The following is a 25,852-nucleotide window of genomic DNA, read 5'->3' as shown; positions in this document are numbered from 1 at the left end:
GAAAAAGTCTCTTCACATAAGCATTCTGGAACTAAGAGCAATCTACAATGCTCTAAGCCAGGCGGAACCTCTGCTTCAAGGAAGACCGGTGTTGATCCAGTCGGACAACATCACGGCAGTCGGCCATGTAAACAGACAGGGCGGCACAAGAAGCAGGAGGGCAATGGCAGAAGCTGCCAGGATCCTTCGCTGGGCGGAGAATCACGTGATAGCACTGTCAGCAGTATTCATCCCGGGCGTGGACAACTGGGAAGCAGACTTCCTCAGCAGACACGACCTTCACCCGGGAGAGTGGGGACTTCATCCAGAAGTTTTCCACATGCTATTAAACCGTTGGGTAAAACCAATGGTGGACATGATGGCGTCTCGCCTCAACAAAACACTGGACAGGTATTGCGCCAGGTCAAGAGATCCGCAGGCAATAGCTGTGGACGCGCTGGTAACACCTTGGGTGTACCAGTCGGTATATGTGTTTCCTCCTCTGCCTCTCATACCAAAGGTATTGAGGATTATACGGCAAAGAGGAGTAAGACTAGTGGCTCCGGATTGGCCAAGAAGGACTTGGTACCCGGAACTTCAAGAGATGGTCACGGACGATCCGTGGCCTCTACTTCTGAGAAGGGACCTGCTTCAGCAGGGTCCTTGTCTTTTTCAAGACTTACCGCGGCTGCGTTTGACGGCATGGCGTTGAATGCCAGATCCTAAAAGGAAAAGGCATTCCAGAAGAAGTCATTCCTACCTTGATAAAGGCAAGGAAGGAAGTCACCGCGAAGCATTATCGCCGTATTTGGCGAAAATATGTTGCGTGGTGCGAGCAGCGGAGTGCTCCGATGGAGGAATTTCAACTGGGTCGTTTTCCTACATTTCCTGCAATCAGGATTGTCTATGGGTCTCAAATTGGGATCTATTAAGGTTCAAATTTCGGCCCTATCAATATTCTTCCACAAAGAATTGGCCTCAGTCCCTGAGGTCCAGATTTTTATCAAAGGAGTACTGCATATACAGCCTCCTGTGGTGCCTAAGGTGGCACCGTGGGATCTAAATGTAGTTTTAGATTTCCTCAAATCCAATTGGTTTGAACCACTAAAGAATGTGGATTTGAAATATCTCACATGGAAAGTGACTATGTTACTGGCCCTGGCTTCGGCCGGGAGAGTATCTGAACTGGCGGCTTTGTCTTATAAAAGCCCTTATTTAATTTTCCATTCGACATAGGGCAGAGCTGCGGACGCGTCCGCATTTTCTCCCTAAGGTGGTATCAGCGTTTCACCTGAACCAGCCTATTGTAGTGCCTGCGGCTACAGACGACTTGAAGGACTCCAAGTTGTTGGACGTTGTCAGAGCCTTAAAAATATACATTTAAAGGACGGCTGGAGTCAGAAAATCTGACTCGCTGTTTATACTGTATGCACCCAAAAAGTTGGGTGCACCTGCTTCTAAGCAGTCGATTGCTCGTTGGTTTTGTAACAAAATTCAACTTGTACATTCTGTGGCAGGCCTGCCACAGCCTAAATCTGTTAAGGCCCATTCCGCAAGGAAGGTGGGCTCATCTTGGGCGGCTGCCCGAGGGGTCTCGGCATTACAACTCTGCCGAGCAGCTACGTGGTCAGGGGAGAACACGTTTGTAAATTTTTACAAATTTGATACCCTGGCAAAGGAGGACCTGGAGTTCTCTCATTCGGTGCTGCAGAGTCATCCGCACTCTCCCGCCCGTTTGGGAGCTTTGGTATAATCCCCATGGTCCTTTCAGGAACCCCAGCATCCACTTAGGACGATAGAGAAAATAAGAATTTACTTACCGATAATTCTATTTCTCGGAGTCCGTAGTGGATGCTGGGCGCCCATCCCAAGTGCGGATTATCTGCAATACTTGTACATAGTTATTGTTAACTAATTCGGGTTATTGTTTAGGAAGCCATCTTTCAGAGGCTCCTCTGTTATCATACTGTTAACTGGGTTTAGATCACAAGTTGTACGGTGTGATTGGTGTGGCTGGTATGAGTCTTACCCGGGATTCAAAATCCTCCCTTATTGTGTACGCTCGTCCGGGCACAGTACCTAACTGGAGTCTGGAGGAGGGTCATAGGGGGAGGAGCCAGTACACACCACCTGACCTGTAAAAGCTTTACTTTTGTGCCCTGTCTCCTGCGGAGCCGCTATTCCCCATGGTCCTTTCAGGAACCCCAGCATCCACTACGGACTCCGAGAAATAGAATTATCGGTAAGTAAATTCTTATTTTAGAGTAGTTTTACCGTATTTTAAAGTCCCGTGATCTGTTGGTTTGACATGCTAGAATAGCTGGGACTGGTCATTCAGGCCCACACTACACAGCTTACATGGATATTTATTTGCCTTATCATATGTTAATGCTTCAATTAATAAAACTTGCTTTAAGTTCTGGATTTTTTCTGTCAGCCACCAGGGGACACTGGCACAACTTCAAGACCGTGGGGTGATGATGGTGGTTTACAGGGAGCTGGCACTTTAAGAAGTGTAACAGGCTCCTCCCCCTCTATCCCCATCATCCCTCAGATTTCTCCTTCATCCACTAGGGGCCACTGGAGCGTAGTTACAATGGGGAATAGTAGGCAGTAATTGGGAGCTGGCACTTTAAAATTCTTCACACTGTGGCTAGCTCCTCCCCTACTATCTCCCCTCCAAGCCAGTCTTAGTTTAGTGCCCGAGGGAGCTGGTTCACTTGGGTTTAGCTGAAGAATTTTTCTTTTTTCTTTATTATTTTCTTTTTTCTTACATACACGCACAGACTGGCAGCTCTGCCACTGCCAGTCTGCACCGTGGGAGCTGCCGGCGGGGTCCCATCGCAGCTGCGTGCGGCTCGGGATGGGCCCCGGCTGAGGGAGACACTGAGCTCTCCTGAGTTGGCGGACACCGCTGCGTGCGGCGCGTGTCGCGGCCACTCCATCCAGCAGAAGATTCCGGCAGCACGGCAGTGGTAAGTAACAGTGGCCGAACACCGCTGCGTGCGGCGCGTGTTGGGGCCACTCTGTCCGCTGCGTGCGGCGCACACTCCGTTAACAGAGGCCGGACACCGCTGCGTGCGGCGCGTGTCGGGGCCACTCCATCATCTGCAAGCAGTGGTGAGTAAACACCCCCCCTTCACATTGATGTATGATTTATATATCACATTACACATTTACTGGTGCAATGTGCTCTAAGTAATAGGTTTATTCCTTCAGTGTGCCACTGTATGATCAAGGCGCCTTTTCTGATTCAAATTTGGCGCCTTTAAGGGGTGGGCGGAGCTTCAGTGCGCTATGCACAGCGCCCGCTCTGTACTGCGGCTCAGCGCTCCCTGCTCCCCGCCCGCGACACACATTGCCGGCGGGGGATGCAGGGCACTCACCGACGGGTTTGTTTAAATTTTGCACCAGAGCGGGGGGCGGAGCTAACTCCTGCTCGGTACAGCGAGCGCTCCCCGCGACCCGGCCAGGATACTCACGGGCTGCACAGCGGGCTCAGCGCCCCGCTCCCCAGCCACTGTATTTCCCGCTCTGTACAGCGGGCTCCCCGGCAGGGGATACAGGGCGCTCACCGCTCCGGGTAAGCTACAGGCTTCCGCGCTGCAGGCTCAGCACCCCGCTCCCCAGCCACTGCATTTCCCGCTCTGTACAGCGGGCTCCCTGCTCACGCTTTGCCGGCAGGGGATACTGGGCGCTCACCGCTCCGGGTAAGCTACAGGCTCCCGCGCTGCACTCAGCGCCCCGCTCTCCATCCACTGCATTTCCCGATCTGTACAGCGGGCTCCCTGCTCCCCGCACGCATTGCCGGAGGGGGATACAGGGCGCTCATCGTGGAACTGAAGCGGGTTAGTTAAATTTTGGACCTAATTCCGCTCTGCACAGCGGGCTCCCTGCCTCATTTCACACATTGCTGGAGGGAGAGTCAGGGAGTTTACCGCTTCATTTAAGATCTCAAAGGAGCTTAATCCCGCTTTGCTCAGCGGGCTCCCCACTCCCCAGCACACACACACATGGATTAGAGCCTGCTCTATATCAGGGGCTCATGAATGCATTGGCATAATAGTGGAGCTGATTAGGAACCCAGGTTCACATATCACCCTCTACCCAATTGGCTTAATTATGTATATATATATATGTAAATATGTGGGTATATATATATATATATATGTATGGGGTTATGTATGGGTGTGTGTGTGTATATATATATATATGTATGTATATATATGTGTATGCTGTTACACTACCATATATAGTAGCAATGTTTTTATTATAAGACTGGTTTCACATTAGCTCCGCCTTGCCACATAACTTTTCCCCCCGGCCTTTCTCGCAGACTGCACGCCATTTTGGGAAACCAGCGGAGCCTCCGAGAAACATGTATTGCGTCTTCCTAATTTAGCAGTACCTTACATACAGGGCGGGTGTTACCTTCCCTGTATTATTCCTTTGTTTCACTTAATAATAATAATAATACTGGTAGTAATTTGGGGAATGTGTGTGGCATCAGACAGTTGCTGTAGCGGGTATCTGAAGGGACCTATAGTCTAGTGGCTAAGACTCATGTCCCACAGCGCAGACCTAATGGTTCAGGTCTCCGCTGCTCCAGAAAGTTTATTTGAACGTGTCTGTCACTACACATTATAGTGCAGACCTTGCAGAGGGCTGTGTTTATTTAACCCACCTTTTCTCCTTTCGTTTGTCTCACCTGGGATAGTCAAGGAATTCCCTCTTAGGTGTGAAGTATGCGGTGGAGCCATCTGCTTAGCCCTCCACGCACCTGCAGGACACTCCTGTTTGACAAGCTCAGATTATGCAGGTAATGTCGCTGTTAACCAGAGACCTTGTACGTCATTTCACCTCTCCAGGTTTCTAAAAGAGCCTTGATAACCTTCCATGTTACACAACTCAGCAGTGGAAAGGCCTCTCCGGGAGGTGGAGAAAGATGTCCAGAGTCTGAACCAGTGTCTCAGAATTTCCAGGTGCATTATACAGCAGTTCGGCTGATACTGCAGGTAAAGGAGGCGGGCACGTCAAGTACATCAGGGTCGACGCCGATGACGAAAGGACAGCGACTGGTCCAGTTTCGGATGAGCTGGGTAGGCTCCGGTGGGCGGCCGGCAGACACCCGAATACACAATTTCAGGTATCAAACAATGTTTGTTTTCCTATCCTTTACCCGCAGACGGCAGGAAATGGTATCAGGACCTCTCCAGGGTATACCCCTCGATGTATCGCCGGTCCACCAAGCTGCCGTTTTCCTGAGGCAACCTTGCTCAGGGATCCATCGAAGACACATATGTGGCAGCTGGGTCCTACCTTGTCCGGAGCAGGTAGGTTGTGGAACAATTATCCTCTAGGTTACAGGATGTTTCGCATCAGGATCATTTGATACTTTGGTATAGATCAGAATCACGATTCTGCTTTATGTTCTTTGGAGGTCTCCACGTCTGCAGACTCGGAACCTGCATTTTCATTTGGGCTGTCTTAACCCGACGACCTCTGGGGCTGCGACAGTGACAGGTGAACATGAAATCCTACGGGGCAGATGGTTCAGAGGAAGGAACTTGCTGCAGGATTTCTTGAGCCATTGGAGGTAAGTCCACTTTGCTTTAGCCTACTACTGCCCCAGCTCCAAGACAGACCTTTACCGGTCTTTCCTTTAGATTTTTCCGTGCCCTTTCAAGCTTTCGACTCCACACGGGCGATATCTCCGTCGCCAGGGGATCTCAGGTAAAAGGCTGAAGCAGAGGTTCAACAGCCTCGGTCCAGTCTGATGTTTGATCATCCTATACACCCACTACAGGTCAGACCTTCCTACCACCTGGAGGGTCCCAGGATAGGCGCATGTCAGTGGGAGAAGGCTTGGGCGGTTACAGACTGGATTTTAGAGTACAACCGTCTCAGGAGTCCCTCGGCATGGGTCGGACGATTTACGATGACAAGAGTCATACTGCAGGCGGCGCTCTATATACTCCTAACCGCAAAGGGTGTTGATCCCTGTTTTTCACATATCATTTGAATCGGGACAGTTCTCAGGTCTTTGTCTTCTTTTCACGTTCCGAAGCCAGTGGGCTTGGCTAGGCATATTCTGGCCTTAGAATCCTTTCAGTCTGTGATTACTAGTTTGAACAAGAAAGGGAGTTTTACGTGTCCCTTGTCTTCAGAGATGCCTGTTTACTGATTTCGGTTGGGTTTCCTCATCAGGCTTTTCTCAGATTCGCATTACAGGATTCTCATTTTCACTGTCAGTCCTTTCCTTTCGGTCTCTCTTCCGATCCCACAGGGTTCAGGAAGTTCGCAGAATAACTTTTTCAAAGGCAAGAGGTGACGTTGGTTCCCTTTTGGGACAATCTACTGCTACTATCCCACTCTGTACATTAGGTGGCTTCTGAATATCCCGAGGATCCAGGAGCTTTTGGTTCGACACAGATCCAATTTATGCTCCTCGTAGACGTTTTCTCAACACGGTCCGTCAGAGGATTTTTCCTTCCTCGGCACCAGGTACTCTATTTCTTCAGTCAAGTTGCGACGCAATGAGTGGTCGCCTACATTCCCCTCTGAGCGGGGGACAACAATCTTCTTTCCAGGTCAGGCCACCAGGTCAGACTCCTGGGTGAGGGAACATTCCCCGGAGTTTTGTCAGCTGGTCTGCTGTGGGCGGAGATTTCGAATCGACCTCAGGGCGTTCTGACTGACTCTTTAACCCTTTACTACTCACGGACGTGAGCTCTGGTGGCAGTAGCGGAGGATGCCTTCGGGGCTCCTGGGAGTTTCTGGTTATTCTATCCTGCCTCCTTTTCTATTTCTACCTCACTTTCGGTAACACAGGAGGAGAGTATGCGTGCTAGTCCTCTCGGTGGCTCTGGTTGGGCCACCCATGACTTGAAGATACGGCTACAACTGTTGTCGGTAGAGGAGCCTTGGCTCCTACCTCGACTGGACGGTCTACTTCAACAGGGTCCTTTTCTTTGTTCAATCTTACACTGGTTTCATTTAACCGTGTGACTGTTCACGAGACCTCTGAAGGGAGGAGTTCCCTAGTTCGGTTAGGCCTACTGGGCCCCGATTTCAGAAGTCTGTTACCTCTTCTCGCTTTTGCCACCTTTGGAAAACTGTATGGTACATAGTAAGGATAAAAGGGGGTTTTCCCCTTCTTTCAGTTACCATTCGGCCGTCATCTTTGGTTTCTATGGGAGGTTTTGCTCCGCTGCGCTTAAAACCACATTGACCTGAATTTTAGGTCTCTGCCTTTTTCGGTTTTCTTCCAAAAGAGATTAGCCTGGCGGCCGTAAGTTTGGGCTCTCTTTTAGGGAGTACTCTATTGGCAACTCCCCCGGCTGAGCTTCGGCCTCAGAGGTCGTTTCTTCCAAAGGGGATGTCCGTTTTTCATATAAATCTGACACTAGTGTTTTTTCAGTTACTAGTTGACTGTTGTCAAGGCTCGCCGTCTCTCTCTACAGAGGTCTTAGGCTATTCGACAAAGGGGTTTTCTTCTTTGTTCTGTACGATGCTCCCGTACTAAATAGCCGGGGTCCCAGCATATGCTGGGCTGTTGGATACATCTGACCATCACACAGGCTTCTTAGCGGTGGCTCGGGAGCCTCCGTTTTCCATTTCAGCGCACTTTACGCGCGTTATGGGACCTTAGTGGTCAGCTGCCAGTGGGGTCTCCATGAATACTTTATGTCGGGCGGCTACTTGGTCAGACCGACATTCGTTTTGTCAAATTCTACAAGTTTGACACTTTTGCGGCCTCTGCATCACAGTTTGGCCGAGCGATTTTACAGGACTCTCAGCGCTCTCCCACCCGTTTTTGGGAGCTCTGGGACGTCCCCATTGTAACTACGCTCCAGTGGCCCCTAGTGGATGAAGGAGAAATCAGGATTTTGGTACTTACCGATAAATCCCTTTCTCCGATTCCACAGGGGCCACTGGACGCCCGCCCAGCGCTGTTCCTCCTTGTTTTTTGCTTAACGGTTTGCAGATCACCATATGACTGCTTGTTGAGTTCGGGCTAGCCGGTTGTTTGTTAGGTTCTGTTCCAGGTTTGATTTGTGTTATCCTGGTTTACAGGGCTTCATTAACCTCCTCTACCTTACGGTTTGGGTTTTTCCAGCTCTCCTCGGGCACAGTTTTACGTAGACTGGCTTGGAGGGGAGATAGTAGGGGAGGAGCTAGCCACAGTGTGAAGAATTTTAAAGTGCCAGCTCCCAATTACTGCCTACTATTCCCCATTGTAACTACGCTCCAGTGGCCCCTGTGGAATCGGAGAAAGGGATTTATCGGTAAGTACCAAAATCCTGATTTTAATTTGTGCCGAGGGAGGCGGTCACTGCTGACTGAGCTCCAGCTCAGTCTATATTTACTTTCATTTATTTAATTTATTTTGCTTTTTTATTCATGGGACTTGGATCCCTCAGCCTCAGGAACCCTTCGCCACTTATATGTGGGGTCCGGGTTACATGCGTCAAACTGCACAAGGATTACAGCGCTTAACCTGAGAGGCACTATTCCTACCGAGACAGCAAGGAGAAAAGCGCTTAACCTGAGAAGCACTGTTCCTCCTGAGACAACCACATCCTGAGGCTCTGGTTGGGTGAGTGAGCCTCCTTGTGTGATGCACTGTGCAGCGCCTGCGTCCAGTGCAGCGGTGTCCCCCACATTCCCTCCTCTCCCCGCAGGCTATGACTGGCAGCGGCGCGGTCTCCACTACACTGCCATGCTGACAGTATGCAGTGTCGGTGAGTGAGCCTCTTTGTGCGGGGCACTGTGCGCGAGTGGCCACGGCGTGGCCTCCAGTGCACTGTCGCGCTGACAGTACACAGCGCGACAACATTGCTCACTCAGTGCAGAATAGAGGGAGTATACAGCGGAGGATAGTTGAGCGGATCTGCGGTAAGCAGCGGATCTGGGGCTAAGGCGCAGGGCATTTAACTAGAAGGTAGACAGCATCTGGAGCACCTTGTGAGTTGGGGGCAGCCAAAGGCTGATTTTAATTGTGTAAGGCACCCACTCAAATGGCGCTTCTGGACCTGGTTGAGATGGGTGCCTGTGCAGGGTGTGGTAAATTAGGTAGATTAGACTTAGGTCGACAGGGACTCTAGGTCGACATGTACTAGGTCGATATGAGAAAAGGTCGACATGAGGTTTGTTTGTTTTTTTACTTTTTCTCTATCGTCCTAAGTGGATGCTGGGGTTCCTGAAAGGACCATGGGGAATAGCGGCTCCGCAGGAGACAGGGCACAAAAAGTAAAGCTTTTACAGGTCAGGTGGTGTGCACTGGCTCCTCCCCCTATGACCCTCCTCCAGACTCCAGTTAGATTTTTGTGCCCGGCCGAGAAGGGTGCAATTCTAGGTGGCTCTCATAAAGAGCTGCTTAGAGAAGTTTAGCTTAGGTTTTTTATTTTACAGTGATTCCTGCTGGCAACAGGATCACTGCAACGAGGGACAGAGGGGAGAAGAAGTGAACTCACCTGCGTGCAGGATGGATTGGCTTCTTGGCTACTGGACATGAAGCTCCAGAGGGACGATCACAGGTACAGCCTGGATGGTCACCGGAGCCTCGCCGCCGGCCCCCTCGCAGATGCTGAAGCAAGAAGAGGTCCAGAATCGGCGGCTGAAGACTCCTGCAGTCTTCTAAAGGTAGCGCACAGCACTGCAGCTGTGCGCCATTTTCCTCTCAGCACACTTCACACGGCAGTCACTGAGGGTGCAGGGCGCTGGGGGGGGGCGCCCTGGGAGGCAAATGTAAACCTATATAAGGCTAAAAATACCTCACATATAGCCCCCAGAGGCTATATGGAGATATTTAACCCCTGCCTAAATACAATAAATAGCGGGAGACGAGCCCGCCGAAAAAGGGGCGGGGCCTATCTCCTCAGCACACAGCGCCATTTTCTCTCACAGAAAGGCTGGAGAGAAGGCTCCCAGGCTCTCCCCTGCACTGCACTACAGAAACAGGGTTTAAACAGAGAGGGGGGGCACTAAATTGGCGACATAAATATATTAAAGATGCTATAAGGGAGAAACACTTATATAAGGTTGTCCCTATGTAATTATAGCGTTTTTTTGGTGTGTGCTGGCAAACTCTCCCTCTGTCTCTCCAAAGGGCTAGTGGGGTCCTGTCCTCTGTCAGAGCATTCCCGGTGTGTGTGCTGTGTGTCGGTACGTGTGTGTCGACATGTATGAGGACGATGTTGGAGGAGGCGGAGCAATTGCCTATGATGGTGATGTCACTCTCTAGGGAGTCGACACCGGTATGGATGGCTTATTTAGGGAATTACGTGAGAATGTCAACACGCTGCAAGGTCGGTTGACGACATGAGACGGCCGACAAACAATTAGTACCGGTCCAGGCGTCTCAGAAACACCGTCAGGGGTTTTTAATAACGCCCATTTACCTCAGTCGGTCGACACAGACACAGACACCGACACTGAATCCAGTGTCGACGGTGAATAAACAAACGTATTCCTTATTAGGGCCACACGTTAAGGGCAATGAAGGAGGTGTTACATATTTCTGATACTACAAGTACCACAAAAAAGGGTATTATGTGGGAGTGAAAAAACTACCTGTAGTTTTTCCTGAATCAGATAAAATAAAATAAAGTGTGTGATGATGCGTGGGTTTACCCCGATAGCAAATATTGGCGTTATACCCTTTCCCGCCAGAAGTTAGGGCGCGTTGGGAATGAATAAGGCGCTCACACGCTTATCAAGTGGCGTTACCGTCGCCAGATACGGCCGCCCTCAAGGAGCCAGCTGATAGGCAGCTGGAAAAATATCCTAAAAAGTATATACACACATAAGGTGGTTATACTGCGACCAGCGATCGCCATCAGCCTGGAGATGCAGTGCTGGGTTGGCTTGGTCGGTTTCCCTGACTGAAAATATTTGATTGATATAGAGCATTTAATAGGATGCATTATATATTTATGTATGCGAGATGCACAGAGGGATATGTGCACTCTGGCATCAAAATAAGTGCGTGATCCATATCTCCCAGAAGATGTCATGGACACGACAGTGGTCAGGTGATACATATCCCATACGACACATGGAAGTATGGCCGTATAAAGGGAAAGAGTTATTTGGGGTCGGTCCAACGGACCTGGGGGTCTCGGCAACAGCTGGAAATCCAACCTTTTTACCCCAAGTTACATCTCAGCAGAAACAGACACCGTCTTTTCAGCCTCAATCCTTCCGTTCCCATGAGGGCAAGCGGGCAAAAGGCCAGTCATATCTGCCCAGACATAGAGGAAAGGGAAGTAGACTGCAGCAGACAGCTCCTTCCCAGGAAAGGAAGCCTTCCACCGCGTCTGCCAAGTCCCCAGCATGACGCTGGGGCCGTGTAAGCGGACTCAGGTTAGGTGGGGGTGTAGTCTCAAGAGTCTCAACGCGCAGTGGGATCACTCGCAAGTTGACCCCTGGATCGTACTAGTATTATCCCAGGGGTACAGATTGGAGAGTCGAGACATCTTTTCCTCGCAGGTTCCTGAAGTCTGCGTTACCAACGGCTCCCTCCAACAGGGAGGCAGTATTGGGAAAAATTCACAAGCTGTATTTCCAGCAGGTGATAATCAAAGTACCCCTCCTACAACAAGGAAAAGGGTATTAGTCTTCCACACTATATGGTGGTACTGAAGCCAGACGGCTTGGTGAGACATAGTCTAAATCTGAAATCTTTGAACACTTACATAAAGGTTCAAATCAAGATGGAGTCACTCAGAGCAGTGATAGCGAACCGGAAAGAAGGGGACTATATGGTGTCCCTGGACATCAAGGATTACCTCCATGTCCAAATTTGCCCTTCTCAACAAGGGTACATCGGGTTCGTGATACAGAACTGTCAATATCAGTTTCAAAAGTTGCCGTTGAATTATCCACGGCACCCAGGGCCTTTACCAAGGTAATGGCCGAAAAGATGACTCTCTTCAAAGAAAAGGGCATCTTAATTATCCCTTACTTGGACGATATCCTGAAAGGGGCAAGTTCCAGAGAACAGTTGGAGGTCGGAAAAGAACTATCTAAAGTAGTTCTACGATAGCACGAGTGGATTCTAAATATTCCAAAAATCGCAGCTGTGTTTTCCGATGATACGTCTGCTGTTCCCAGGAATGATTCTGGGCATAGTCCAGAAAAAGGTATTTCTCCTGGAGGGGAAAGCCAGGGAGTTATCCGACCTAGTCAGAAACCTCCTAAAACCAGGCCAAGTATCAGTGCATTAATGCACAGGAGGCCTGGGAAAAATGGTGGCTTCTTACGAAGCGATTCCATTCGGCAGATCTCACGCAAAACATTTTCAGGGAGATTTGCTGGACGAATGGTCCGGATCGCATCTTCAGATGCATCAGCGGATAACCCTGTCTCCAAGGACAAGGGTATCTCTTCTGTGGTGGTTGCAGGAGGCTCATCTACTGGAGGGCCGCAGATTCGGCATACAGGATTGGATCCTGGTGACCACGGACGCCAGCCTGAGAGGCTGGGGAGCAGTCACACAGGGAAGAAACTTCCAGGGAGTGTGGACGAGCCTGGAAAAGTCTCTTCACATAAACATTCTGGAACTAAGAGCAATCTACAATGCTCTAAACCAGGCGGAACCTCTGCTTCAAGGAAGACCGGTGTTGATCCAGTCGGACAACATCACGGCAGTCGCCCATGTAAACAGACAGGGCGGCACAAGAAGCAGGAGTGCAATGGCAGAAGCTGCCAGGATCCTTCGCTGGGCGGAGAATCACGTGATAGCATTGTCAGCAGTATTCATCCCGGACGTGGACAACTGGGAAGCAGACTTCCTCAGCAGACACGATCTTCACCCGGGAGAGTGGGGACTTCATTCAGAAGTTTTCCTCATGATAATAAACCGTTGGGAAAAACCAATGGTGGACATGATGGCGTCTCGCCTCAACAAAAAACTGGACAGGTATTGCGCCAGGTCAAGAGATCCGCAGGCAATAGCTGTGGATGCGCTGGTAACACCTTGGGTGTACCAGTCGGTATATGTGTTTCCTCCTCTGCCTCTCATACCAAAGGTATTGAGGATTATACGGCAAAGAGGAGTAAGAACGATACTAGTGGCTCCGGATTGGCCAAGAAGGACTTGGTACCCGGAACTTCAAGAGATGGTCACGGACGATCCGTGGCCTCTACCTCTGAGAAGGGACCTGCCTCAGCAGGGTCCTTGTCTTTTTCAAGACTTACCGCGGCTGCGTTTGACGGCATGGCGGTTGAACGCCAGATTCTAAAAGAAAAAGGCATTCCTGAAGAAGTCATTCCTACCTTGATTAAGGCAAGGAAAGAAGTCACCGCAAAGCATTATCACCGCATTTGGCGGAAATATGTGGCATGGTGCGAGGGTCGGAATGCTCCGACGAAGGAATTTCAACTGGGTCGTTTCCTACATTTCCTGCAATCAGGATTGTCTATGGGTCTCAAATTGGGATCTATTAAGGTTCAAATTTCGGCCCTGTCTATATTCTTCCAAAAAGAATTGGCCTCAGTTCCTGAGGTCCAGACTTTTGTCAAAGGAGTACTGCATATACAGCCTCCTGTGGTGCCTCCGGTGGCACCGTGGGATCTAAATGTAGTTTTAGATTTCCTCAAATCCCATTGGTTTGAACCACTTAAGAAGGTGGATTTGAAATATCTCACATGGAAAGTGACTATGTTACTGGCCCTGGCTTCGGCCAGGAGAGTATCAGAACTGGCGGCTTTATCTTATAAAAGTCCTTATTTAAGTTTCCATTCAGATAGGGCAGAGCTGCGGACGCGTCCGCATTTTCTCCCGAAGGTGGTGTCAGCGTTTCACCTGAACCAGCCTATTGTAGTGCCTGCGGCTACAAACGACTTGGAAGACTCCAAGTTGTTGGACGTTGTCAGAGCTTTAAAGATATACATTTCAAGGACGGCTGGAGTCAGAAAATCTGACTCGCTGTTTATACTGTATGCACCCAACAAGTTGGGTGCACCTGCTTCTAAGCAGTCGATTGCTCGTTGGATTTGTAACACGATTCAACTTGCACATTCTGTGGCAGGCCTACCACAGCCTAATTCTGTTAAGGCCCATTCCACAAGGAAGGTGGGCTCATCCTGGGCGGCTGCCCGAGGGGTCTCGGCATTACAACTCTGCCGAGCAGCTACGTGGTCAGGGGAGAACACGTTTGTAAAATTTTACAAATTTGATACCCTGGCAAAAGAGGACCTGGAGTTCTCTCATTCGGTGCTGCAGAGTCATCCGCACTTTCCCGCCCGTTTGGGAGCTTTGGTATAATCCCCATGGTCCTTTCAGGAACCCCAGCATCCACTTAGGACGATAGAGAAAATAAGAATTTACTTACCGATAATTCTATTTCTCGGAGTCCGTAGTGGATGCTGGGCGCCCATCCCAAGTGCGGATTATCTGCAAGACTTGTACATAGTTATTGTTAACTATTTCGGGTTATTTTGTTTAGGGAGCCATCTTTCAGAGGCTCCTCTGTTATCATACTGTTAACTGGGTTTAGATCACAAGTTGTACGGTGTGATTGGTGTGGCTGGTATGAGTCTTACCCGGGATTCAAAATCCTCCCTTATTGTGTACGCTCGTCCGGGCACAGTACCTAACTGGAGTCTGGAGGAGGGTCATAGGGGGAGGAGCCAGTGCACACCACCTGACCTGTAAAAGCTTTACTTTTTGTGCCCTGTCTCCTGCGGAGCCGCTATTCCCCATGGTCCTTTCAGGAACCCCAGCATCCACTACGGACTCCGAGAAATAGAATTATCGGTAAGTAAATTCTTATTTTTTGATGTCTTTTTCTCTGTACAGTGACCGGGAACCTCAATTAGTGCACCATGTCCCCTCTCATGGCTCGCCATGCTTCGGGCAAGGTTACCATTCCCAATTGTAGCCCACGTGGATCGTAAATAATGAGAAAGTTAAAAAAATAAAAATAAAAATTTAAAAACCATGTCGACCTAGAGTCCCTGTCGACCTAAAAAAAACATGTTGACCTACTTACTGTCGAACAATAGTGGTCGACCTGTTTACTGTCGACCTAGAGACAGGATCCCCCTGTGCACCGTTGGCAGGTTTTCAAACTGTCAAATCACAGAAACAGGCGCCTTCCTCAGCTAGGCAGCTCATGAATAGCAACAATGTTTCTTCTCTCCTCAGGATTCAGCAACTGTTAGCAGAGACAGGTGCACATTACGTCAGACTGCCAGAAACCTGAAAGCCTGCACATAAAATACAGGTTAATGGCAGAGAGAGTTAGAATAGGGGGAGTAGTACTAATATTATACCTCCCTCTATCCTTCTGATAGTCTCCTCTCTCTCTCTCTCTCTCTCTCTCTCTCTCTCTCTCTCTCTCTCTCTCTGTGTTATTGAGAGTGCTAGTGTGAATTGTATGTGTCTCCACTCTGTCCGTCGCAGTTGCAGACAAGGGACCAGCTAATAAAGCATCACAAAAACTATTTATCTGTGCTAGGTGTAAAGAAAAGAAGAAGAAAAACAAAGCTCACAGACGATTCCTTCCTGGTGCTTCAGAGGTTACATTAGTTAACCATCTCACAATTACATAATGAGGTGTCTGCTTTACGAAAGATGGTTAAGGAGATTCATCAACGTTATGCACTTTCTTTTGCTACAGAACCACCCTAGGTGGCAGGTCTTCTCTCTTCTCTCTCAGGACGAAGCTGAAGAGGATGATCGTGAGCTGGGTGAAATTACTGACCCAGACGAAGAAGTTCCACAGGAACTTTCTCAGGTGGTTAAGTTTTGAAATTGGATTCACCATATACTGCTTTATTTGGTAGAAAGCAGCATTTATCGGTCACATCCTTTTTCCAAGAAACTGGATGAGCAGCTGACGGAGGTTTGGAAACACCCGGACTAGCGGTTTCAAATGCCTAAAAGTTTTCTGAGTACTTATCCATTTCCATCAACTATGACGGATAAATGGGAGATGTGACCTCGAGTGGTCTCTTCTCTATCCAGGTTGTCCAAAAAGACTGCATTACGTGTTCTGGAAGCAACTTCGTTGAAAGACCCGCCTGACCGGAAGCTGGACACCATGTTGAAGTTCATCTGTTCGGCTGCAGGTGTCTCACTTAGACCAACCTTGGTAAGTTCCTGGGTGAACAAGTCAGCGGAGCATTGGGCCACTAAATTGATAAAGGACTTACAAGAGGGAGTTCCGTTAGAAGAAGTATTGATCTTAGCGGAACATATTATATCAGCTATATACCTAGGAGAAGCGGCTAGATATATCGGACAAGTTAACTCGAGAATCTCAGCAGTAACTATTGCAGCCAGAAGAGTTCTTTGGCTTCGGTCATGGCAAGTTGACGCTGAGTCAAAAAGAGCGGCGGAAGCACTTCCGTTTACAAGTGACATTCTTTTTGGAAAAGAACTAGACTTGTTAATTTCTCAGGCTACGGGTGATAAATCTACCTTTTTACCAACCCTTCCGCCACCACCTAAGCGCTCTTATACTGGAATTTCCTTTCGGTCCTTTTTGTTGCACTCAGCCTTTTAGAGGGCGCGGAAGAGCTACACCCTTGTGAGGTAGAGGTCACGGCAAGCAACCAGTCGCTGCTCGTCGTCAAGACCTAAAGCCTGCAGAAAAGACCATGGCATGACGGTCTCCCCTCCCACCGCGGCTCAAGTACGGTGGGGGCGCGGCTTCCAAACTTTCAGGATGCCTGGTTCAAGATATCAAAGCGTTGATCACAATATCATCTCCCAAGGGTACAAGTTAGATTTCGAAGTTTTGCCACCAAAGAAATATTTTATGACAGGTCTTCCACTTCTTCTGGATAAAGGATTGGCCCTTCAAGGTGCAATACAGTTCTTGGTAGAATCGGCTGTGTTAATGCAGGTACCACTGCTTCAACGAAAGAAGGGTTACTATTCCAAACTTTTCGTAGTACCGAAACCAGGCGGTACTGTACGACCAAATCTGAAATCGTTAAATCAGTTTCTGTCTTATTACCGGTTCAAGATGGAGTCGCTCAACTCGGTGATCTCGAGCCTGGAACCTAAGGAATTTATGATATCTGTGGACATCAAGGATGCATATGTCCACATTCCGATATGGGAACCACACCAAGCGTTTCTCAGGTTTGCGATTCAACAGGATAATTTTCAGTTCAGAGCTTTGCCATTAGGTCTGTCCACAGCCCCAGGGTGTTTATCAAGGTCCTGTCGTGATGATTGCTCACCTCAGATCACTGGGAGTCCCAGTAATACCATACCTAGATGACCACCTCCTCAAATCTCCATCAGATCTCATTCTCTAGGAGCATGCTCTGTTAACATACAATGTGTTAGTGGAACACGGATAATCAATTTTCAGAAAGCCAACCTTCAGCCGTCACAGCGTATCCAGTTTCTCAGTGTGATCCTGGACACCAACGTCCAGAAAGTTTTTCTGCCTCAAGACAAAGCTCTGGGTATACAGAAACTGGTTCAAGCTGTCCTCAAGCCAAGGCTGGTATCAGTTCATTTATGCATTCGTTTGTTTGGGAAAACGACTGCCGTAGCATATGTAAACAAGCTGGGAGGAACTCACAGTTGCCAAGCAATGCGAAAGGTGACAGACATACTCCAGTGGGCCGAATGCTATGCTGTAGTCCTCTCAGCAGTATTCATTCCAGGAGTAGACAATTAGGAAGCAGACTACCTCAGCCGTCAGGAGCTGCATCTGGGTGAATGGGTACTCTGACACAACGCTGGGGGGTGTCCGGAGGTGGAATTCATGGCGTCCGATCTCAATCATCAGCTTCCTTGATACATATCCAGAACACAGGATCCCCAGATGGAAGCTGTAGACGCTCTGGCTGTGCCTTGGCCGTACAACCTAGTATACATGTTTCCTCTATTGTCTCGAATTCTCAAGAGTCAATCACCGTGATCTTGGTGGCACCAGATTGACCTTGGAGAGATTGGTTTTCAGACCTGCGCCTTCTGCTAGCGGATGATCCTTGGCCTCTACCTCTGCAAACGTATCTACTCCAACAAGGGCCATTCGTGTATCCAGATTTACTACGACTACGTTTAACGGGATGGCTCTTGAGGCAGACATCCTAAAACACAAAGGGATTTCGGAAAGTGGGATTCCCACGATGTTGCATGCACGAAAACCTGTTACGGCAGCCCATTACCATCGCATGTGGCGTTCTTATATCTCTTGGTGTGACTGAAAGGGGTTTCAATCAGATTCTTTTAGTCTCTCATGGTTCTTGCTCGTTCTTCCGGTAGGTTTAAATTCCGGACTTTGTCTAGGATCCCTGAAAGTTCAGGTATCTGCCTTATCGACTTTCAGAGACTCCTAGCACTCCTACCGGATGTGCAAACTTTCCTACAAGGGGTCCTTCGGGTACAACCCCCGTTTGTTCCCTCTTCAGCTCCTTGGGACTTGGTGCTGAATTATCTGCAGTCACTCTGTTTTGAACCCTTGGAAGGTGCAGATATTAACTATCTTACTTGGAAGACTGTTTTTCTATTAGCCATAGGTTCAGCCTGGAGGGTATCTGAATGAAGTGCATTGTTTTGTATGACTCCCGACTTGATTTTTCAGCCTGATTTCAGGCTGAGTTGAGAACACATGCTTCCTTTCTTCCCAAGGTCGTGTCAGCTTTTCATATAAATCAGCCGATTGTGGTACCGTCCTTACAGGAGGACTCTGGGACACCTCCTTCTCTGGATGTAGTGAGAATGTTGAAAAGCTACATGGAACGGACAGCACCGTTACAAAAGACTGATGCTTTATTTGTGCTTTATGATCTTCCGCGGCGAGGGTGGTCTGCTAGAAAAGCAGACCTTGACCCACTGGATTCGGTTGACTATTCGTCAAGCCTATCTACACCAATCTAGGAAACCTCCATTATCCATTGCGGCCCACTCTACACGCTCAGTTGAGTCTTCCTGGGCCGCCAGTAGGGGGGCCACCACGTCTCAACTCTGTAGAGCAGCGACTCAGTCCAGTATTCACACGTTTGCCAAGTTCTACAAGTTTGATACTTTTGTGGCTTCATCTTCACGGTTTGGCCGTCTTGCTTTGCAAGTTCCTCGGCGATCTCCGCCCAGGGGGGAAACTTTGGGACGTCCCCACGGTCTTGAAGTTGTGCCAGTGTCCCCTAGTGGTTGACAGAAAAAGGAGGATTTTGGTACTTACCGATAAATCTCTTTTTGGAAGCCATAGGGGACACTGGTCGCCCGCCCGTTGCTGTTCTCTTGCCTTCATTGTTCTGTTCTGTTTGAGTATGTGCTCTCTTTCTTCGGATAGTTCTTTTCTCTTGTTCCCGTCTCCTCTCGGCTAATTCATAACTGAGGGATGATGGGAGGATAGAGGGGGAGGAGCCTGTTACACTTCAAGGATTATTTAAAGTGCCAGCTCCCTGTAAGCCACCATCATCACCCCACAGTCTTGAAGTTGTGCCAGTGACCCATATGTCTTCCGAAAAAGGGATTTATCGGTAAATACCAAAATCCTCCGTTTTAATGCTGAAAAGATTTTATGGAGGGTGACTTAATTGCCGACGAATGCCTTCACCCGGCCAAACCAGTGTGGTACACGCTGCACTTTACAGCAACAGGATCTTTAACTCCCCCAAGACGCAGGATGTTTGGACGCAGCACTTGGAACTGCGATGCTGGCAGGAGGTGTCTTAAATTTTCCTTCAGAAGTCCAATGCAGTCACTAGCATATTGATGCACAGCAAAACCATCCATCTCTGAATCAGGCCCTAAGTTATCCTTTAGGTCATGGTTAGATAGGAAGGCTGCATTAATCCAACTACTGGTCTCAATGTTGTCTTGGGCCATCAAAGATAGAGGAATAAAAACTCCAAATGTGGTTGTGGAGGAGGCTTCCTACAAAGTGAGCTGTCCAAAGTATACCATTACCATTTAAAAAAGAAAAAAAAAGTAACTTACTACTGATCCAGCGTACAGGCTACACATTGATTCCAGTGCCTGTAGAGTTGGCTGGCAGGAAGAAGTTAGAAAGCATGGGACTCTTCAGTCGTGTCCACTGACCATGCTAAGAGAGTGCAGTGGTGGGTGTTGGAACCTGCTAGATAGCTAAAACAACAGGCCTCAGGGAAGTAACCTTTATGGGATTAGATTTTACTTAGGTTTTCTCCGGCACGGTCCACAGGTTATCCACAGCATAACAATGGGATATGATGGAGCGACAGCGGATTGGCACCAAACAATCACAAGCTTTCAGGCCTCCCAGGATGCAACGGGCCCGTCTCTATATCCCCGCCCACTGGCTCAGGCAAATAAGTTTTTTGTTTGGTGCGGCAGGAGTCGGACCATGGTCAGAGGGCTGCTGTTCTGGGGCAGCCCTAAGCTTTCTTATTTTATTTTTATAGTCTTACTATGTTTTTGAGCGATCTTTCTTAACAGCGTCTTATACGCATATTGGAAAGAGTCGCTCCAAAAACTCTCCGCCGGGTTGCAACAATGCTTACCCATGTGTACAGTGCTGTCTCGGCGGGCGTCTGTGTCGGATATACTAGTAGGTCCAGCAGACGTGACCAGGCTGTGGCTGGAGCACGGGGAGAGGTAAGGCATCGGTTCCCCGTAAGTCTGGGAATACGGACACAGACGCACTGTATTGGAAGGAGACTACGAAACAGTAGCTGACGCGCCGCCACCACGGGTGCTCCAGCGCTAGGCCTTAGGGATCATAAGGCACCAGGAATAGTATGAGGCTGCGATCCCTAGGGTTAATGTCAGCGGTGGGGAGTTGGACGCTCTCCTGGTCGCCCCTCCCACCAGTTCATGACCAGTTTCCACGAGTCTCCCGCCATGAACTGTTGCCTTACTTCCATCTCAGACGCTACCACGAGGGGTCTCGGTCGCAGCATAGGCCGCTGTGTCTGTGTTCATTAAGCGCTACCACGAGGAGACCCGGTCGCAATACAGGCGTCTGTATGGCCGGTGCATCTGTATGCACAGTGCGTCTGTGTTCACTTAAAGTTCCCGGAGCGCCGGTGTACACTAGTAGCGTCTGGATCCACTCAACGTTCGCTAACGTATTGATCGATCTTGGAAGTGAGGTGAGTCTCCCTGTAACCCACTCTACCAAGTACAGGTTATACAGCACTAAATTTCTATCTACTTTTGTCAGTATGAATAGTTAAGTTTAGGTGCCTATTGCATATGAATCTGTGTACATTACTGTTGTTTTCGCAATGCGTCTGAATACATTAAGATCTGTATAAAACAGAATTCAGTAATATGTACTCCTACATACTTTAAAATGTGTTTGTAGTTGATTATGTGCTCATATGACATATATAACGTGACTGCTAGTGTGATTGCTGACTAATATGTTTGTCAGTTGGTCTTCTGATCCTCAATGCTGGTGCATGGGTAGGGGATTAGATTGATATCACTTTAGAACAATAAAGTGGTTAGTCACAAATTGTGTAGTACACTGTGATTATTTATCATGTCTAAGAGCGGCAAAGGTGACGAGAGTACACTTAAAGTAACACCAACACTCATATTATGTTGTCTTGCAATAACTGTATTATCTTCTCTGATCTGGTACAGGATGGTTAATTTGTAAAATGGTTTTCTTGTCAGCATAATAGATAAATCCCCTTTGGGTGATGTTTTAACAGACCTTGTCCAGGATAGCTGAAAGGTTAATTCCTAAAGCTTCGATACCAGGAATAGGGTTCATTATTAACCCATACAGGCAGCTCTCTACCTAAGGTATCCCCAACAGCTTCTCTAATAAAACAAGCTGAGAAACCGAGTGTAAATAAATCATCAACTGCACAGGCTACACAGGATGATTTATCAGACAATGAAACCTCTATATACTTTTCTCCGGCATACAATATATCAGATGGGAGATCCTGACAACAGCTACCAGTTTCCAGGGCTGGGGAGCAGTGTCCGGAAGATTATGGTTCCAGGGACAATGGACCATAGAAGAAAGTTGCCTGCCAATAAATCTGTTAGAACTTCGGGCCATATACATGGCGCTGATTCAGGCAAAAGACACATTTCAAGGAAGACCAGTCCAGATCCGCTCGGACAATTTAACAGCGGGAGCGTACCTCAACCATCAGGGAGGAACGCACAGCGAAATAGCAATGAAGGAGGTAAGTCACATACTAAAGTGGGCAGAACTCCATCTTCCAGCATTGTCTGCAGTATTTGTTCCAGGAGTCCTAAACTGGGAAGCGGATTTTCTCAGTCGACACGCCATTCAAGCAAGCGAATGGGCTCTACACCCGGAAGTCTTTCAGACTCTGGTAGACAAGTGGGGTTTGACAGAGATAGATCTCATTGCGTCCCGTCTGAACAACTAAGTGCCTGCATACGGGAGTGATTTTTGTGGACGCCTTGTCAGTGAAATGGGAGTTTCATCTGGCGTGTCTATTTCCTCCGATCATCCTGCTACCAGGGTGGTGAGGAAGATAAAAGAAGCAAAGGGTGCCGTGATTCTAATAGCTCTGGCTTAGCCCAGAAGGCAATGGTACATAGATCTACAGAGAATGTCGATGGATGCTCCACGTCTGCTCCCTCAACGTCCAGATCTACTAATGCAGGGTCCTTGTTATCACAGGCATCTGGATCGACTATCGTTGACGGCGTGGCTCTTGAAACTTCTATCCTGAAGTCAAGAGGATTCTCACTACAGTTAAATTCAAACATTGCACAGAGCAAGGAAACCCTCCTCAGCTCGCACTTATCACCGAATATGGTAGGCCTATATTCATGGTGCAGTGAAAAAAATTGGACCTGAAATCTTTCCAAGTTTCCTAGATCTTAGATTTCCTTCAGGCAGGAATGGATAAGGGTTTGAAGGTGGCTTCCTTGAGAGTACAAGTATCAGCATTGACTGTAGGGTTCCAAAAGAAAAATTGCCAATTTACAGGATGTGCGTACTTTTTCCAGGGAATGCTGTGCATTCAACCTCCTTTTGTTCCTTCTACAGTGCCTTGGGACTTATGTCTAGTCCTCAAAGCCCTTCAAGTTGCTCCGTTTGAACCACTTGATAAAGTGGATCTTAAATGGTTAACAGCTAAAGTTCTCTTTCTACTGGCTATGGTGTCAGCTAGAAGAGTGTCAGATTTAGGAGCGCTGTAATATTGTTCTCCTTTTCTGTTTTTTTTTTATCCAGATAAAGCAGTTCTCAGAACTAGGTCTGGGTATCTTCCTAAGGGGGTGTCTAATTTCCACCTTAATGAAGAAAATGTAGTCCCAGTTTTTGAGGTATCGGGATTTTCTGCGGGAGATGCGTCACGGGACGTACTCCGAGCATTAAGGATCTACGTGGATCGCACAAGTGCCATCAGAAAGACAGATTCTCTCTTCATGTTCTACGGAATTCACAAGAGCGGATGGCCTGCTACTAAATAGACGCTGGCTAGAGGGCTTCGAATGACGATTTCGGAAGCATACTCAAGCGAATCTCCCTGTTCCGGCTAATGTCTGTGTTCACTCTACTCGTAAGGTAGGTCCTTCATAGGCAGCACAACATGGTGCTTCAGCAGAACAGATATGTAAGGCAGCCACATAGTCTTCCATTAACACATTCAATAGACATTATGCTTGGATACTTTTGCCTCTCATGATGCTGAATTTGGGCGAAAGGTTCTCCTGTCCAATCAGGAGCTTCCCCACCACCAAAATTGCTTTGGGAAATCCCATTGTTATCCTGTGGATAACCTGTGGACCCTGCCGGAGAAATATACGTTATGGTAAGAACTTATCGTTGATAACGGTATTTCTCCTAAGTCCACAGGTTCCACAGAGATCCCACCCTGACTCACCTGATTTGAGGATCTTGCAACTCACTAACCTCTTCCTTCTTGTACGGAAGGGTGTGCATGTGTGTTCTTCTCGCCTGATTAGGGCTCTACATGATGCTCCTGCCTAGATGCTTTGGAATCCAACTGATTTGCCTGAGCCAGTGGGCGGGGATATATGGACGGGCCCGTTGCATCCTGGGAGGCCTGAAAGCTTGTGATCATTTGGTGCCAATCCGCAGTCGCTCCATCATATCCCATTGTTATCCTGTGGAACCTGTGGACTTAGGAGAAATACCGTTATCAACGGTAAGTTCTTACCATAACGTATATATTCTATCCAAATCTAATTTCTGTTAATGATCATTTCATTTTCCATTAATATGATTTCCAGTGTTATAAATGGCCCATGCTATCCTGATGATACGTTACTGCAAGAAAGTCTTCCTACAGTACATGCCTGTTTATAGCTGCCATGACCATTATTATGTAACGCTGTGTCTTTCTAATACAGATGGAGACGGTAAGTCCAGTCAAATGACTTGCTTGCGAGAATGAATGACACTTTCATTATGAAGATGGGAGTTTGTGTGAACACGACCTAAAGCAGAGGACATTTTACTGTTAACATTTCTACAGACCCATTGCAAATGGGCAAATCTGTTTATGTTGACCTAAATACAACCGGAAATGTGACTCTGATAAGAGTTTTCAGAAGAGAACGGAGTAAGAGTTGATCTTTGGATTGAGGAAAACGGCACAGAAAACATTGTGCAGACAGCACATCACAGATTTGTACTATATAAACATAATTGATGTTGTTTTTCTTCTCCTTTCTATATTAAATGCCTTATGGTTATCAACTTAGAACTCCATGCATTTCCAAGATGCAGCGCACTGAGCTTTTGTATTTCCCAGGCAGCTCGTGGAGGGCCCATCTGGAATTCAATCACTTGATGCTGTTCTGCTCATTACCCAGGCTGCAATGCCAAAGACAGTCATAGTAAACATTTCTGGAAATCTGTTTGTTATACACTTTGTGTCGGCATACAAAGAAATGTCCAAAATGCACCAGGGAGTAAGCTAAAGGGGCACAGAGCAGATACCTCATCATGGGTTGTGTACCCGTAGTAGAATTAAGGCTACTATGAAAGTGCAATGATAAGTTTCCTTACTCTTTAAGCACTGATATGCACAAACAAAAATCCACTTACACATTTACCAAAATTTTAACTTTTATCAACAAGCCAATTCTGGAGTTTGTGATCAGTCAGTTTACAATAAATATTTATTATTGGTCTGGTTTACATAGTAATATATTATTCAGGACTTTGTAACTTTTTACAGTTAATTTTAATATATTTTACTTGAAAAGGTAATTCACTAGGCTCTCTCAGTATAAGGATGTCAAATATACTTTATGTAGCGTTTTAAAATTGAAGGAGTAACAGGGCTGAAAACTTATATGTTCTAGAATAAATGTTTTTTGTTTTTTTTAAATGTGTGCACAAGATGTGTTCGAGTGTGTGTATACACTAGTGATGTGCACCGGAAATTTTTCGGGTTTTGGATTCGGTTCCGCGGCCGTGTTTTGGATTCGGATGCGTTTTGGCAAAACCTCCCTGAAAATTTTTTGTCGGATTCGGGTGTGTTGTGGATTCGCATGTTTTTTTTACAAAAAAACCCCTCAAAAACAGCTTAAATCATAGAATTTGGGGGTCATTTTGATCCCATAGTATTATTAACCTCAATAACCATAATTTACACTCATTTTCAGTCTATTCTGAACACCTCACTATATATTTTTTTAGTCCTAAAATTTGCACAGAGGTCGCTGGATGGCTAAGCTAAGCGACACAAGTGACCGACACAAACACCTGGCCCATCTAGGAGTGGCACTGCAGTGTCAGGCAGGATGGCACTTAAAAAAAAAAATAGTCCCCAAACAGCACATGATGCAAAGAAAAAAAGAGGCGCCCCAAGGTCGCTGTGTGACTAAGCTAAGCGACACAAGTGGCCAACACAAACGCCTGGCCCATCTAGGAGTGGCACTGCAGTGTCAGGCAGGATGGCACTTCAAAAAAAATTGTCCCCAAACAGCACATGATGC

The 25,852-nt window shown here is 47.7% G+C and overlaps 1 protein-coding gene across 3 annotated transcripts in view; it reads left to right on the top strand.

Moving 5' to 3' along the window:
- The window catches only part of NLE1 (notchless homolog 1), a 151,647-nt gene extending 127,035 nt beyond the window's left edge, over positions 1-24,612 (top strand). For all 3 annotated transcript variants that reach the window (XM_063954010.1, XM_063954008.1, XM_063954009.1), the window contains one exon: positions 24,257-24,612. In XM_063954010.1, the coding sequence (XP_063810080.1) occupies positions 24,257-24,269 (13 nt within the window). In that variant the 3' untranslated portion in view covers positions 24,270-24,612. The remainder of the gene's footprint in view (positions 1-24,256) is intronic.
- The last annotated feature ends 1,240 nt before the right edge of the window (positions 24,613-25,852 follow it).

Source organism: Pseudophryne corroboree, chromosome 2 (assembly GCF_028390025.1).
Source record: "Pseudophryne corroboree isolate aPseCor3 chromosome 2, aPseCor3.hap2, whole genome shotgun sequence".
NCBI classification, from domain to species: Eukaryota; Metazoa; Chordata; class Amphibia; order Anura; family Myobatrachidae; genus Pseudophryne; species Pseudophryne corroboree.
Note: the sequence above shows the minus strand (reverse complement) of the source record. Positions and strands in the feature narration are given on the sequence as shown.